At 28.1% G+C, this 18,964-nt stretch overlaps 1 protein-coding gene and 1 long non-coding RNA gene across 2 annotated transcripts; one reads left to right on the top strand and one right to left on the bottom strand.

The window, feature by feature from the left end:
- Positions 1-49: 49 nt before the first annotated feature.
- LOC114127764 (WASH complex subunit 5) lies at positions 50-9,797 on the top strand. The gene is made up of 20 exons (XM_050199954.1): positions 50-607; positions 917-1,019; positions 1,099-1,290; positions 1,380-1,591; positions 1,803-2,028; positions 2,099-2,239; positions 3,063-3,210; positions 3,284-3,420; positions 4,079-4,191; positions 4,278-4,402; positions 4,468-4,703; positions 5,030-5,281; positions 5,350-5,532; positions 5,586-5,893; positions 6,834-6,996; positions 7,120-7,222; positions 7,536-7,719; positions 8,264-8,493; positions 8,571-8,727; positions 9,494-9,797. The coding sequence occupies exons 1-20, from the start codon at positions 501-503 to the stop codon at positions 9,654-9,656; spliced, it is 3,483 nt and encodes a 1,160-aa protein (XP_050055911.1). The 5' UTR covers positions 50-500; the 3' UTR covers positions 9,657-9,797.
- A 6,255-nt stretch (positions 9,798-16,052) lies between these two features.
- Positions 16,053-18,004, bottom strand: LOC126550123 (uncharacterized). Its single transcript, XR_007604170.1, has 3 exons — positions 17,588-18,004; positions 17,188-17,256; positions 16,053-16,299 (listed from the first exon to the last, which is right to left on the bottom strand). It is a non-coding gene; the product is annotated as an uncharacterized LOC126550123 (long non-coding RNA).
- Between the last annotated feature and the right edge of the window lie 960 nt (positions 18,005-18,964).

The following is an 18,964-nucleotide window of genomic DNA, read 5'->3' on the forward strand; positions in this document are numbered from 1 at the left end:
GTATTCTATGTATTTAAATTAAAATATATTATAATGATAAAATTAGAGATAAAATGATTATTTAAAAATGACATATATATAAATTTATATAATATTATCATCAATTATTTCGAAATACCAGCATTTAATTAATTTAATTTAATTCGTATTGTAACTTTTAGTCATAGACTTGTTGAAATTTTTTTTAAAACACTAAAATGCTTTATGTTAACTTTAAATATAATATTATTGTTCGTTAGTGAATCTGTAATGTCTTGGCACTAAGAAAACTTCATTTTTCTCTGTAATATGCAGTTGTACCTATCGCATTACTGTAATTCTATTTGAAATGCATCATGTACCATGTACCTATTTTTCAATAATTTGTGAATCAAAATTAATTATTTTTTTATAAATATAATACTATAGTGATTTATTATTTCAAATAATTAAACATATTACTTTCGTCAGCTCGATTTACACATACTAGGTTTGAATTGCATTAAAAAATAATAGATACAATGGAAAATAATCCTTGTGGCTTGGCATTGCTGCAAATAGTATCTAGAGGAAATGCTATTATTGCTGAAATATTACGACTTAAAGATTACATACCTCCAGTCTATAGGTAAATTGAATTAATTTAATATCACGGTTACTTACCTATAAAATATTCATAATATTTTTAGGGACTAAAAATCTTTTACCTGTGGCCCAAATTGTTAAATCCATTTTATTTGTGTTAATTTATTGGTTTTAGTATTTTTATACATTGGCAGTTGGTTTAACTCATAAATACTTCTTTGATAGTTACACATAATTATGGATAAATTTATTATAATAATAACAATCCAATAATAAAATTAACTACAAAAAAAAAAAAATCTCAATGGTTTGATTTTAGCAAAAATTATTTAATTAAAATTTGTGGTTTTAGATTGAACAGCAAGCAAGATTTACAAAAATATGGACAAATAATATTAGATTTTTCATACTTTAATAATTCAAATGAAATTGAAAACAAAATTGAATCTAATCCAGTAATAAATATTAAATTTGAATATATTATTATTTATAGACATTTTGAAAAACACCTATAAATTTATTTTTACGTTTTAGGCCTTAAAAGATTTAAATGAAGAATTGAAAGAAAATAATTTGGAAATTATTAACCAATTCTATTTTTTATTTGAAAATGTTTATAAATACATACGTGATTTAAATGAATATCTCGATGAAGTTGAGGAAGGGTCATATATTCAACATACTATTGAAACCATGTTCCTTACTGTTGAAGGAAAACAACTATTGGTAATTATATCTTAAAAAAAATATTGTACATTTTAAATAGTTGGATTTAGCCTATATATTTTATAAACATTTTACCCATATGATTTCAGTGTGAATCGTTGTATTTGTATGGTGTCATTTTATTATTTATTGACATTTACATTGAAGGAATGATTAGAGAGAGACTGTTGGTAGCTTATCATCGTTACAATGCACAAGACTATAATAGTGAAAATCCAATTGATGATATTTGTAAATTATTACGTTCTACAAAACAAAACTCAGCTAAATCTATATCATCATATCCAGAAAATTATTTCAAGTAACTACCTAATATTATATTTTAAAACTTGTTTAGAACTTATATTATTTAAAAAAAAAAATGTTACAATGTTACGACTGAGAGCTTGAGAAACGCTTAATTAGGATATTAATAGGATTTATGTGGTTAATAGAGCTAATTTTAGACTAAACAGAGAAATAATTTTAAAACTAAAATAAATTAAATTTTTGATTTACTAATTTAATTTTAGACGAGTACCAGTTAATAAAAATTTAATTAATTTATCTATTGGAAGATTAAGATCAGATGATATTTACAACCAATTATCATCATATCCAAATCCAGATCATAGAAGTATTGCACTTGCTGGTCAAGCTGCAATGTTGTTTGTGTGTTTGTTTTTCAAACCTAAAATATTACATGAGGAGTCTGCTATTATGAGAGAAATAGTTGACAAATTTTTTCCAGATAATTGGGTAATTATTTATTTGAGCTTATACCAGAATTTTAAAAAAGTAATGAAAAATTCTATACATTTTGTTTAAGGTTGTTAATGTCTACATGGGTGTAACAATAAATATAATTGATGCATGGGAAGCTTTTAAAGCAGCTAAAGCCGCTGTGAATAATACAATTCAGCCGGTAGAATTAAGTCGTTTGGCAAGTTCACGTTCTGTGAATCTTCAGGTAATGGTGTTGATATTATAAATTTATAAATGTACTAATTTAGTATAGGTATTATATCTACATTACATGAATACAATTTGTTGAAGTAGAAATGATAATACTAAATATACACTGACTAGAGATGATAGAATAAGAAATAAATTCATTTGAAGTAGCTTAGAAATGGCACCAATTGTAGAAAAAAGATAATAGTTTGAGATTATGAGGTCATGTTAATGTAGAAAGAAAACTGAAAAAGATATGGATAGATAGAATAGAAAATTTCATTAAAATAACTGGTGTGACTAAAGAAGTAGTGGAGACAGTGCCCTATGAATGTGTAAGACAACTACAGAAAGCAATTGAGGATGACCAAAATAATTTGTCCGAGTAGTATGTAACTATCAGAAACCGTTCCTTTGGATGCACGAAAGGGTTGAATTCTCTTATTGAATAGAGTATAGATGGCTGTTCCATATAGTGGAGGGCAAAAAGTGAAAAGAAAGAAAAATATTTGAATTAAACAAGTAAAAGTTAAAAATATTTAAGTTGAATTAATGCATTTAAAAAGGTTGTAGGTCAAAAATGACAGTTTTTTGTATACATGTATCAAATAAAAAATTTGGTCACATTTTATGTTCTTTGATTGTCAATTAATTTGATGACCTTTTTTTCTTGTTAAACTTTAAAAATTCTTACAAATGATTTTATTAGAATCTTTGGATAGTTGCATATTATGTAAATAGGTTCAAGACCGCATATGGGGGGGGGGGTTTAATTTACTGTTACTTTGCTAATTTTGTTTACATTATGAATAATAATGATAAAATTGTTTATTATTTAGAAAATAATAATTGAAATTAAAAAAATACTTGGAAATCCTAATATTGAAAAAAAAATATTGGATAACATTAATTCTGTTATGAATCTTTGTCGGAGTTGTAATGTTCTGTTAAGATGGTATTTATTACATACTTCAACGACTCATTTACGTAAGTATAAACTATATAAAAAGACATAATTCAATAATACAATTTTTGTTTAAAAATGTTTTCAATAATTCAGTTTCAGAAAACACCAAAAAAAGTAAACTAATCTGTGATCAAATTTATAATCAGAGCTTGTATAATGATGGTCTAATTTTTGATTTATTAATAACTACTGCAGAATTTGAATTAAAAATAAAAGACACCTTTAAAAGTGTAAGTATTAATATTGAATTTAAAAATTAGTTGATCAAATATTGTTTGTAAAATAGTAATTTTATTTATTCTAGTTTATGAAATTAAAATTCAAATTCATTATTTTAGAAAACATTCCAAGCCTATTTCATTAAAATATATTATAGGTGCTTCTTGAGCTCTACTAAATTTTATTTAGTGTAAAAACTCATATATGTGAATTATCAACGGTAAATTTTTTCACAAAATTAAACAACCACTAACCCACTGAAATGTATTTTCTCACATTTTTCAAAAATATATACCACCAACTCAAGATTTTGGATAATTTATTATAGCTCATAAAAAATAATAAATAAATGGGTCAATTATTGTCACAATAATAAAGATATAACTCACATAAGTAGACTAGTCAGGACTTTATTTAGAGGAGTATGGCTATAGGGTGCTGTTGCTTCGTGGCGGTCGATTATGTGAAAGCAGCTAATTTCTTAATATATAAAAAAAAAAAACATTAAATTTGTATTTGGTATATTGAAGTATTATTTTTTTTACCCCAAGGTGGCATATTCCAAAAACATGATGCGAAAACTAATTTATTTAAATTAAAAAAAAAAAAAAAAAAGAAGCTTTAAGTACTTTAATCTTGGTATTTGTGTTTTGTTTTTATTTTATTTAGTTATTAGATGAAAAAGAAGCTAGATGGCTTAAACGGAAAGATGACTGTGTTGAACGAATGAATGAATTGTCAGAAATCTTTTCAGGTCTAACAACTATGTCACGTGTAAAAAAAATGGTAATAACATATTATATATTATATTTATAGAAGTTTGTGTTGGTTAGTTTAAAATATTAATATTACTTATTATAACATTTTTAAAAGAAAATTTACAGATTTGGTTTATTAATATTGGGAAACAGATTGAAAAAATTTCTATGGAAGATGAACTTGTTACTAGTAGAAAAATCACTCAAATTATCAAAGCTTTAGATGAGGTTCAAGGTATTAATTGTTTTCATAGATAATATTTCATCTGCTATGTGTTTTTATCTACATTTTGTTATTAGAGTTTCACCAACTTGCCAATAATTATCAAGTTAGTCAAACGATTAAAGATACACATACTTATCTTCGTGAAATGATGAAAACCATAAGTGTCAAGGATAATGTTCTCATAGATCTTCAAATCATTGGAGATTTTAGTTATGCTTGGTATCATATTGATAGATTCACTGGTCTGATGCAAAATACAATAAAAGAAGAACCTTCATTTGTGATCAAACTTCGAGCAACATTTTTAAAGGTATTAATTATAAATATATTATGTCAATATTATAGTATCAAAATAAAAATTATCAAAAACTTAAGATAATTGACTAACGTTAACTGAGTAAATTTTAAGCATGTGCCTAACTTTTTACTGGTTAAGTGTAAACCATATGCTAATTTATTTTTTTTAATTGAATATTATCATCCACATTTTTGGAAAGAGTATGATTTATATTAATAGATTACTAATTTCTTATATTTTTAATTTTTACTTTACTTTAAATGAAATTTGTATAGTAACTATGTATTGCGTGTAATAATTTTAAATTTTAATGAGTTAATGTTATTCATATTTTTTAGTTGGTGTCATGTATGGAAGTACCTCTTATACGTATTAATCAGTCTGGTAGTGAAAACTTAATGTCGGTTAGTAAATATTATTCAAATGAGTTAATAGAATACATACGTAAAGTACTGCATATAATACCTAAGACTATGTTTAAATATATGACTAAAATAGCAACTCTACAAACAGATGTTATTAAAGAAATACCCACTAGATTAGAGAAGGATAAACTTAATGATTATGCACAACTTGACGAAAGACTTGAGGTAAAACAAAAAATTTAATTTTTAAAAAGGTTATTGTGTGTAAATGCATTATTAAAAAATGTTTGTAGGTAGCCAAGTTAACTTATGCTGTGTCTGTGCTGACAGAAGGTGTTTTATGTATGAAAAGTACTCTAGTTGGTGTTGTGGAAATTGATCCCAAACAACTTCTTGAAGATGGAATTCGGAAAGAGCTAGTGCATCATATTGCAGTAGCGCTCCACAATGGTCTTATATTCAACCCTAAAGCAAAAGTAAATTATTTAAAATTCCAAAATTGCTGTAACTAATCAAATAATTGTTTCAGACTAGTGAGTTATTACCTAAGCTTGATGCACTTAGTAACACAATGACTGGTTATCGTCGTTCATTTGAGTATATACAGGACTACATTGGTATATACGGCTTAAAAATATGGCAAGAAGAATTAAGTAGAATCATTGGTTATAATGTTGAAATGGAATGTAATAGCTTTATGCGAGCAAAAATATTAGATTGGCAAAGTGTTTACCAGAATAAGGTTATACCTGTTCCATCATTTGAGCCATGTGATATTCAATCTATGACATTTATTGGCCGCCTTGCTAGAGAATTGATTCGCATTACTGATCCAAAGTAAATGATTTATTATAGTTAAATTATCAGGGCTTGGATTCTATACAATTAGCTAATTATTATGAAACAGATAAAAAAAAAGTAGGTAACTGTTCTGCTGTACAGTGTTAAGTATGTTTTGTTATTAAATTAATTATTTTATTATTAGTAATATGGTAGGTTGAATACATTATTGCAAAAAACACAGTAAGCATGTATTGCATGTATAAAAATATGTAAAAGTTTCAATTATCTTTGAATAATAATTTTAAATTACGACAAAATAACTAAAATTGTTATTCTTTGTTTAAAAATGTAAACTCAGAATTCTATATAAAAAAAATTGTATTTATATATTTTTTTGGTTTTTTAATTACAGTAAGAACTACTAAGTTCAAATTTACTCAAAATTCTTTAAAATCACAAATATTTTTAACTACAAGTATTTTGTCGTGAAAAATATATAAAATCTTTGATTTGTATAACTAAGATATGAAAAATTAACAATTGTTCCTCTTAAATAGTTTATACTAAAACTAAAAAATCTAATTAGTATAATGATAACACAATAACTATAATGTTTTTGGAAAAAATAAATAAATATTCTGTAATACTAAAAGTAAAATAAACTACATTTTTTTTTTATGTTTATCATAAAATATATTTATTAATATAAACCGACAGACCATTTTTACTTGGAATCATTTTTTATGAATAATGATTTATTGCCAAATTCAAATTTAACATACCCATTACAATAACCCTCTTATCATCCAATGTACAGTAGAGTGGTAACCACTTTCCTACTTTTTTTTAGCTCGTCTATATTTTTAGATTGTTTAGTGTAAATTTTATGGTTTATTAGATTACATATCATGGTACTTTCTAGTGCCTCAATATCTTAGTCCAACTGGTTATTAATCTATTTTTAATAATCTAATTGTTATTATGTTGTATACAGAGTAGCTGTTTATAAAGAACAAACTACTGCATGGTATGATTATAAGACAAATGAGGAGATTATTAATATAAGATTTTATTCAAATATAATTAACTCAATAAACGTTTGTGGACTTACTGGCTTAGATAAACTCATTGGATTTATGATAGTTTCTGAACTTAAGGTTGGTGATAAATACAATGCTTACTTTTGATAATTAATTCTTATTAATTTGTATCTTGTTATTGTTTTTAGTTAAATAAAATTTAAGTTAAGTTAATAAATTATTATTTTGTAAACATTTTAGAAACTGTTGGATTATTTACAAACAAACATAATTAAAGATAGAGAGTGTTTACAAATTCTTGGTACAATATCAAAAGAATTGACTTCAAATGACAATATTATAAGTAAGATATAGAAATAATAAAATAATTAACATAAATGTATTTTATTTAGAAACTGTATTTACTTTATATATTTAACATTTTTTATCAATTTACTTTTAAAAAGTATAGTAATATATGTGTTAAATTATTATAATGACTTAAAATATTAATATATTTGAAAATCGTGTAATATAAAAAGTAGTGTAATAAAACTCTAGAAAAAAATTCAATCAAACAGAATTGTGTATTATTTGAATTAAAGAGTTGAAACTTAACTTGATAGAAAAATTTTATTTTTATTCTTGATTGTTAGTTTATATTTATTTATTTTTAGATAATCCAATTAAAACATATCAAAAATACTGCTCAAAATTTCAAAAAGTACTTCCCGCTATTTTGGATTCTATCACTAGAATTGGACAGCTTCAGATTATACGCAAGCAAATATTTTTTGAGCTTGAAGTCTCATGTAAATTAAATGCTGGAAATTTATTTGATTGCTTAGATGCAATGAACAAGTAATGCTATTGTTTGTTTTTATATTAATTTATTACAATGTATATTTAACAAAACTTGAGCTTTCACTATAATACATCATTTTATTACAAAAACGAGCTTCTTTAAAATGTATGTTTATAACTAAAAATTAATAAATCTTAAGAAGAGTACATACCTGCATTTATGATAGTCAGTAGAGTTTTTTTTCTTTGAAACAGCGTGTATTTGAAAATGATAGAATTTATAAAAATCTTTGATATTTCTTAAACAATATTCTTAAATATAATTTTGATAATAGCTCAATTCATTATAATATCAAGATATTTGTATTTGTTTTATTTTATATTAATAAATAATGTCACACAATAAACAATAATATTGATTTTTTAAATGGTATGTAAAAATAAAATTGGTATACCTATACAAAGGTAATTAATAGCTATAAAAATTAAATTTACTGTAACTTAAGACTTACAATACAAAAATGAAATAACTCGCTCAACTTTGACTAAACATACATAAGCAAAACTAATATTGATTATAAAAATTTATTTTTTTTTTTAGAGCTGTATTAAATGAAGTAAAAGCACATTTTAGAGACCCGGAAAACAAACCATATCCAGCTGATGACAACCCACTTTTGCCAGAATTGAGTAAAATGTTGGATTGGGCAGGAATTGGAAATCCATATTCAAAAATTTATATAACTACAAATGCTACTCAATACACATCTTTAATTGCATTTATATTAACTATTTCACAATTCTCAAAACTGCAATACATAGAAAATTTAGGTTGGATAAATTTAAAATATTAACTAAGACTTATTACCTTTAATTTATTACTATTTATTAACATAATTTCATTAAAGATTTATTGATGTGGAAAAAAATTGGGGATCCTGTTGATGGTGCTCCATTATACATAGGTGTGCAGACATTCCTAAAACAATTTCATCCAGACATAACTACACAATATTTAGAATATTTAGCTCAATATATCAAATCTATCATAAACCACTGCACCAAGTATGTATTTTAAACCACTTTGTATCTAAAATCCTTGGTTTTATTTACATTTTTAAGTAACTATTTTTATCTTTATGTAGCTAAAATAGTTTTAAAATGTCCTTACTATACATATTTATATTTGTATGTTGACTTGCATTAGAATATTGCGTTCAAATGGCAGGTCACACAAAAAATATATTTATTTAATTGATTTATTAAATGATAAGTGATTGTACCTGTATGAAACTCGACATAAAGTGTTAGTAGTCCTTTCTAATTTTCCCAATTCACACACAATTTCTAACATGACGCTAGTCAGTTAAATAACCCCCATATTAACATATATCGCAGAATCTTAGTATTTATTATAGTTGGCAAATTTATTAAGTTCAATATTTCAGTTGTATATAGTGAACAGATCACTAGAACAAAATGGCAATACCCAAATAATAAAATGTACAGATAAATATTGATCTATTTACAGTATGACCTACTAAATATGTTCAATTTGTTTGCTCAAAAAGACCCACAGTTTAGGGATCTCTGAATTAGAAATAACTATGATTTCTATAGTAATGTCTAATCATTATTGATGACAGTACTAAACATAAATGTATTGTATAATATTAATAAATAATAATAATAAACAGGTGCGCTAGTATTATAAATATTTAAGTATAGAATACAGATTAGCCATTAAGTAGATACCTATTAAAATTATTATAAATTATATTTTATTTTAGAATTAATTATTTAATTGTTTTAATTATATATTGTTTAACAGGTCAATTGAAAAACTTGATATACCTAATGAGTATTATATCACTCAATTTTATGTGGAAAGGTTTATTTTCGTCGGAGAATTAAATCAGCAAATGTTTATGAAAATGGTACCACACTTTTTAACTGATACACTTGAAAATTTAAAGGATTTATCAATTAAGTAATAATAATATGTAGCACCATTTATATTGAATTAAAAAATAAGGCCATTAAATAGTTAAATAAATAAAAATAATATTATTGTTACCATATAAATGTTAATTTTATAAATTATTTACTGCAATAAAATATATATATTTTTTATAGTTTCTTGTAAATTATGGTGTTTTATTTGAAATTATATAGGTGTATCCTAGAAAGTAACTTCCTTAGGAATCCAGATGGGATTCTTCCAGAAGTTATTTATTCTTAAATTATTGTACCTATGCAAAACTCACTTTATATGCAGATTATTGATTAGGTACAATTCGAGTGAATATTATATTATAACAGTATAACTACTAATTATGGTTATCTCCGATCTCGTTCAGAAAAAAATAATAATATAAACTTGTTGTATGTTGAATACTACAAAATATTGTTAATTTTATACCTTAAAATAATTAGTTCAATTTTTTTCCATGATTATAATTAATATGATAAATGCTCATTATGTCTTGTTATAAATTTGCTATATTTTTCTTATGCACCATATTTTCATGTGTAATCATGTAATTAAATTATTTTCACACACTCCTATTATATTCTATTGATTCGATCAGTAAAAGAAATATATATATTGTCAATACCTACTGACAAAATGTTGTAAGACTATTTTAGAAGCATTTGAGAAATAATTTTTGTAACACGTGTTATATAGACATCATAATCATAATAATAATACCTATGTGCACTTGCTCGTCATCGTAAAATTATTTTGTTGAAAATATAATATTTGTCCATAGAGTTATTGAATAATATAATGTGATTAGTATATTAATTATATTAAAATAAAATCTAAAAGTTACACAATAATATTATACAATACGAATCAAAATACTTGAAACCCTCGTTAAATTATTATAATAATAATATGTACCTACTGTTGGGCAAATAATAATAATAATGTTTGGAAAAATAAACGGTCCCACGGAATTCTCGTGTCAGCTGATCAAAATCGACGAACGTTGTTGTTGGCTAGTAATAATAACAACGCTGTACCCGTTGTCCAGGATATTTTAGAATTTATCGTCATCCACTGAGTCGGACGATTTTTCCAATTGACTTGACTCACATTTCAACATTCGAGACGCGTGCACTACACATAATCGCATTCGCAATATTCGCATACATATAACTTTCAAAAAATGGATGCCATCGTCGCGAACATCGTCAACGAGCCGTCGTCGGACGACGCAGCAACTGCGGATCAAACGATCATCGAAACGATCGACTACATAATAACGTCCATCGAAGAAGACGAGAAAAGCGAAACCGCCGAGGTCCAGCGCGTAATCGACGACGTAATGGACCAGCTTTTGACGTCGGTGTGCGAATCACCGTCGCTCGCGGGCAGTGACGCGTCCGATGACGACTCTCCAGTGGAGGTCATCGGCGACAAACTGAGCTGCGGCGGCGGCGATATCGTCGCACAGACCACCTCGCCGGCGGCCAAGGGACCGGAGGTGAGAAACAGCCTAGGAGACCTCGTCGGATGGTTGGACGATCCGGGCGCAACACCAATGCGAGAAGAATGCGCTCCCCGGCCACGACGAAGAAGACTCCAACGAGCGTGGCGGAGCTTCCGGCGCGTGTTCCGGGGATTGTGTTGTTGCGCCCCACCCGACGTGTAGCGTCCACGGGGTCGAACACACGACCGGTTCCCTTCGGATGAGATTACGGCGACAAGAGAGAGGATAGGAGAAAGTGCACGGACGGTGTCGGGGCGGTAAGTCACCGGCGCACGTTTTCCCGCGACGATCCTGCGTGGCGCGACGAGTTCGACGGGTTGTCGTGAGCTCGGTCGCCGACGCGCTTGACCTTCCGCGGCGGTAGTGCGGGTGCTCGGTTTTCTCGGGTCGCTCGGAAAGACGGACGACGACGACGACGCGGCAGCTAGTTATATAATCGTCTGACACGGGCAAAACGATTCCGCCAGCCGACGATGACAAGCAGTGCGGATGACGACGGCGGCGGAAAATCGGTACACGGGGTGAGTTCGTATACGATAATACTACGGAGTTATATATAGGAACCGCGGAAGTCAGCGTCAGCCGGGCCCTCAGAAACTCGACGTTTCAGGGTTCGACGGCTCGTGACTTCATCACGGGCGGCCTTTGGCCGAAGACTGCAGTGCCGGCGAGATGCCACAAGGGGTGAATCTCCGGAGAGCTTTGCAGGACTGCGGCGCGTCGTGCCTCCGTTCGTTAACGACGCTCTCTTTTTCGTCCTGCGGTAATCCCGCCGACCGAGTCTTGACCCGCGCATCGGCCGCCTTTGGTTCCGTACGTAGCTCCAAAGTGTTATATTATTCGCTCGTTCCGTGTTTCGTTTTTCCGCTTTCCATCGCCAAAATCGTCGTCTACACTCTGTCAAAGCGCAAGACATCGCGCACTAGCTCCATCGCCGTCGACCGTTGGACCCGCGGCCCGAGGAGTCGAGCCTCGCCTTCCGTCGTGACGGTCGGACGCGTCGCGTGTCCTGGTAAACGCGCCCGCGACACTCGTTCGCCCGCAGGACCGATCGCGAAAATGTGTAAAAGTGACCAGTGGCCCACAGAACTTGCTATTTCTCGTTACACCGAATACGCCATCTCCTATTCTCTCTCTCACAGTATTTTGTATCGTCTCGTACTCTCGTCCGAAGTTGTTGTCCTTTTTTTATTATTTGTTTTCAAAGCCTTTTTTTGCAGGCGACTTTTTTTCTCTTTATTCATGTACATGAAAGATGATATACATGATGTTTTATTCAAAACCGCATGTTTTTGTTTTCTTCATTGAGCCACTTTGGCAAATACTTATGTACCTATAGGTATAAAATGTTTTTTGTGCCACATTGAACAATTCATATATTTTTTTTATTTGTTCTAAAGCCTCTTTTTTGCAGGCAACTTTGTTTCTCATTCATATAATTTTTATTCATATACATGAAAGATGATATACCATATACATGATGTTTTATTCAAAACTGCATGTTTTTGTTTTCTTAATTGAGCCACTTTGGCAAATACTTATGTACCAAATATTATATGTACCAAAAACATATACAACATTAAAACATATCATTATAAAACATATAACATTCATATACTTTTTATATATGTTTTTGGTTTCAAGCCACTTTGGCAAATATATTAAAAAAATGTTTTTTGTTATTTTTTTTTTATTTTTATCACAATGAACTATGTTTTTTTTACCTTGTTAAAAATATTAATAAAATTTATTTATTCAAAAAATTATTATTTATTTATTTTTTATATTATCAAGGACATAACAACAAATTTATACGTTTATTAATTAAAAAAATAATGACTAATAAAATCGTTAATATATAATATTTATATTTAAAAGAAGATTCGTTTGTATATTATATTATAGAGTTACATATGAATTTCTTCATAATCGATGCATCCACCTGCATGAGCAATACTACATAATATACTATATACGTATAACATGTATATATATATCAAGAAATATTTAAAACATCGTATATATTATGAATTGTAAATATAACTCCAATTTATGTATATACCTACATGCGATGATTTACTAAGTATATACTAATTTATTGTTTACTCTAATAATGCATTATTATATATTATATTATAATTCATGATCTAATTTATTGGCATTTTTTAAGTGTAGGTACCTACTTAAACATTTTTTTTAAATACTTTGAATTTTGTTCTATTTAAGGATTATTCTGTGACCATATACATCACACTCTGTTTTTTAAATGTCAATCACTTTTATTTACTATAAATTGTTAAGTAGAATATATATATATTTTTAAATATTGATGTTTATACAATTATTCAAAATTTGTACGATATAGTTCCTTATAATTATATTAAATATTATGTTCAGAGGATATAATTATCATGATAATTGGTTAAAAGTCAAGGAGACTAAGATGATTTAAAAATTATAATAATTAATGAAGCTTTCGTTTGTTTATAAAAATTATATCTGATTATAATAATAGAATATACAGGGCATAGGCTCTAAGCTATATAAATATTTTTATTATTATGAAAATTAAGTATATAAAAATTTCTCGAAAAACAGTTAATTAGAGTGAAATAATGAATGTTTTTATTTAAATAAATTACCCTGCAGGATATTATTATATTATAAATAGTCAATAATAGTCCCATCGAAAAAAACTAAAGTAATATATTAATGCGGAGTAGAATGAAAAAAAAGGGTTCTAGAACCGCATCATCCCGCATCCCACATCCCCGTGAGGCCCGCATTCGATCAAACCATATCTACCCACGTCACTATAGTCCTTCAACTAACTCCAGCGGACTCTATCAAAAATGTTGTTTGCAGTAAAGTCTCTTTCGTTTTACGATTTTTGAAAATCTGTAGATATATACGTGTCTTATGCAGTATATGGAAGTATATATAGTATTGTAATATATTATCATTGCTTACGGATAATAATGACAACTATCTAGTATCTATATACACACATAATATGTATAATAAACCTACATAATATCATAAACATAAAACACGCAGTATAGACCACGGTGCGCCGAAGAATGTGCAGCTGGAATGTGACAATAATTGAAATCTCTCACACACGGCTTACAGTATATATACCTATAATATAGTGGTAGCACGGCGGTAATGGTTCAAAATGCATTTCTCTGATAAAAGATTTAATAAATGTATAGCTAGCGTGTACCTATTATATACGTATTATGTTTAATGTAGGTTCGTAAAATTACGAGTACCTACTGTATAGCGTGTAGTGTTGCTATATCCTACATCGATAACAATAGTAAGTATAGAATAAGTGTTCAATAAGTTTGAAAACTAATATATATGGCTATATGTACCTATATATTAATATTTTATCATTGAGCAATAGCAGATAACTCTGATCACAGATATATATATATATATATATATATATATACAATAACTGTAATATATATAAGCTATATAATATATTATAATATATATAAAAATCTAATGCTGTTTGTTAGTCTCGCTAAAACTCGAGAACAGCTGGACCGATTTAGCTCATTTTGGTCTTAAATTATCTGTGGAAGTCCAGAGAAGGTTTAAAAGGTGAGTGAGTATGAAAATGTTCGGAATTAAGAAGGTTTCACGGAAAATTAAAACAAACTAAAAATATCTACCGATTATTATTATTTTTTTTTGGTAACCATGGTTGCCATGCATGGTAACAATTTTTTATTATTATTATTTATTTTTTATTTTTTCATGAATTGTCGTACCTATTTACTTTTTTTTTATTTTAAATTTTAGCTTTTTTATTTATCGAATAAAGCAATACGAAGTCTGCCAGGTCAGCTATACTATTATTACTATTAATATAAATTATAATATAAAAAAAATCTCGGTTTTCACCTGAGGTGACTTTTGCCCGGGTAACGCCGGGTGCGACAGCTAGTAATTATATAATATTATATCTGTGACTCTGATGTACATATTTTATAATCTCATTAATTATGTATTAGGTATATCATTATCATTCACCAGCCTCAGATCTCAGTTAGTCATGGACTAAAAATATTTTATATTAGCCGGTAATAATGTTTGTACCAATATAGGCACGTATTAGTAATATGCGCATGTAGGTAGGTACCTATATAATTGTAATATAATATAATTATCATATTCATCTATAATATAGTATATATATGTATAAAATGTTACGGTGCAAATAGATAAAAGGTCATTATTGTAAACACGCTGTCCGAACAAAGTTTACAATAACTATAAGTTATTCAATCCATATAGGTATGTAAATAATTATTTACATAGACCCAGACTTTGTGTACAATAACCAGTACTGATAGTGTGAATAGCGAACAAAATACATAAACTATATAAAACTATATAACTATATAAAAATAAAATATACCTAGGTACACTATTTGTGCCCGATAAACTTTGTATATATTATATAGATATATGAGTGTATAATGAGTGTATGACTATCTATATATATATACTATATTATCTATATTTATACCTATTAATTATGTTGATAGGTATAAGTAGGTAGGTATATTATTTGATAGGTAATTTTCTATAAATTAGTTTTTATAGCTTACCATCATAGAAATCGTCTATTGCTTTATTATAAAGGTATATTCGTCTATATTATAGGTACCTACCTATGTTTGAGAATTTTACATTTTTCATATATTTTTTATAACTACCTATATATCGCATGTATAGTATAAATTTTCTAATATATGTAAGAATTTCCTTGACCACCATTATTATTATTATTATTATTATATTTTTTAACTTAAAAATGTGTACATACATAAACATAGAACTTAGAAGTATACCTATAAGTAAAGTGTGCTCCTGCTCAATTATAAGTACGCAATTTCCAAAAAATTAATAAAACAGTTAAATACATATCATTATATCAATGAAAATTTATTACCTAATTGTTCTTATTTATTTAAACAACCGCTAATCAAATCGAAACGATAGTAGACATAAGTATACTTTTCTTCCTGTTTGAACCGACAATGCCGCGGGAATTGCTTTTGCATTACTGCCGCGGCGCAATATGTAGACATTGGTACTATACATGATAAGAACAGGGCTGCCAACAAAACATTTAAAAAATGGCATCAGATTCAAAATAATAAAAGTTGAACCTCATCATAATATGACAGTTTATATTTAAATATCGATTTATAGATATTCATTTAAAAATAATGTACACGCAATGTTCCATATTGATGTTAAATTGTCAACTATAATTCATATTTTTTAAACTTAAAAATATGTACCTGAGTATATAAAGGTACCTACTTTATGAAAAAAAAATCGTTTTGAAGTTAAATACCGATCCAACATTTAAAAGTTAATAATATTGATTTGTTTTCAAAATATTAATGAAATTATTGCTGATTTTTATATTTTATAGTAGTATAGGTATAATACATATAGATATAGGTATATAAATAAAATATACTACTAGAAAAGAATTAATCATGGAATATTTATTATATACTATTATTTTTTATAGTGTTTTATTTATTTATTTTGTAGGTATATTATAATGTTCTGAAACATTTTAAAAATAAAATAAAATGTTATGAAAATGTAATTTTATAACAATCATATAGGATTTAGTGTTTGGTAACATCAATTTATTGAATATCATTTGTAAGTATAGGTACCTATATATCCTAGTGGTAACGTATACGTGGAATGTTACTTAAAGATATGTATAGTGTGTTTAGAATGTTAGTAGGTACCTACCTATGTTATATTCGGTAATATAGGTACTAATACATTATAGGTATGGAACAATATAGGTAGGTACCTACCTATACAACCTAAATGTAAATAATTTTGCACATAGAATGTTAGGATAAAGCATTGTATTTATATTACGATTGTATAGTTACTGACATTATGATCAGTTCCATATATACACATTAGTACATTACAATTTAATACAATTATATAGTTCCAAAGTTACCTGATGTTGTAAGTTTGTAACACTGTCTCCGAAATATTTCATTGAACTGCAGTGATGACTGGTGGGTATCTATAAATATACCATTTCAGGTGTACATCAATTTATTGGTTACATATATATATATACTGCAAGGAACTTTTGATTAAAAAAATAAAACTATATATTTATAACAAAAATCATGAATAGGTATATATAGGTACCACGTATAGGTACACGCGTGACTTTTAGGTATACCTATATACATAATATATATACTATTACAATTACTATACCTATATAATATATTATACTATAGTGTAGGTTGTTACAAACATTTTTTAATCTTAATTAGTGATAAAATGTACTTATATTATATACATTATATCTACCCATCTAAATAAGTATGATATATTACACATACCTCGATAATAACTGCAGACTATTCCGCGGCGTGTTACTTATATACGTGGCACGTGCGATTTGTGCATATAAGCATAACATTGTATAGCTGCAGCGTGCAGAGAAACCGAAGAGCGAGCGGCGGCGGCGAGAAACGCGTTTTGGGAACCCTTTGTCATCGTTTATGTATTCGGTACGCACTACACGTAAACGCGTGACGTGCGGAGGGGAGAACTACAATCGTTGAACTGGCGCACACTCGACCGCGCGCAAAGTGTTGTGCTGATCGCGACCGCCCAGCCACGCCTAGTCGTATAGCTGATTGGTCGGCCGAGTGTACGGCGAGCCGACCAATGGCAGACGGCGTCGGTAAAAGAAACGTCCCGACACCGACACGGACACCTCTGGTGGCGGCGGCGGCGTTACGAACGCCGGTTCACCATTTTATATAACACCGCCACATTATTATAATATTTTTTTTATACATTTTGTGATATAAAAATAAGACATTTCTGACGTTTTTCAATATCGGCATAATTGTAGGCATAATTATCTGTAATAATAAGTTAGGTTTAAGTAATATATAGTGTGCATATATAAATTATTATATATTACTATACCTATATATAACTATCTATATAATATATTCGTTACGCATCATAAAAAGACGATATAAATATTATATAGCGTAGATATATGTTAGTTATACATATAATATATAGATATAGGTACCTATGTATTATTATAGCCTCTATATATAATATAGGTGCCTACCTGTATATATAATAGGTACGCATAAGCATAATTATTCATCTTTTCGGTAACAGAATATTAAAGACGCACTACGGTACCTACCTATATCTAACACACTGTATACCTATATACCTATACCTATATATGTACTACTTATATTACTTATATAGGTAGGTATATAGACATATAGTAACTGATTTACTTTTTAATTAATTTTTTTTTTTTTTAATAACTAATACATATATATACCTAATAGAGGTAAAGTAAGATAAATTATATTAAATACTGAAAGTATATGCAGGCATGATAGATAGGTATATAGTTATACAAAGAGTAGATAATACTATAGGTAGGTATAGGTATAATATGAGGACAGCTTGTAGGTATATAATACGATGAGAATAATTAAGAAGAAACAGTCTTAGCAGGCAATGAGAGCATGAACGACTTAAGAAAGTAGTGTAATAAGTGAACGGATTATCAGCTACTGCAGTGATTAGTATAATGAGACAATTACTTTAGATTAGAAATTAATCATGATAAACTATATTATAACCGAAAATATATGTTTAACTTTTAACTGCAGGAGCGTTACGATTACTGTTTATAAAATGTTTTATTATTCTAAAATAGTTGTAGTTTTGGA

The sequence above is a fragment of the Aphis gossypii genome, chromosome 2 (assembly GCF_020184175.1).
Source record: "Aphis gossypii isolate Hap1 chromosome 2, ASM2018417v2, whole genome shotgun sequence".
Taxonomy (NCBI): Eukaryota; Metazoa; Arthropoda; class Insecta; order Hemiptera; family Aphididae; genus Aphis; species Aphis gossypii.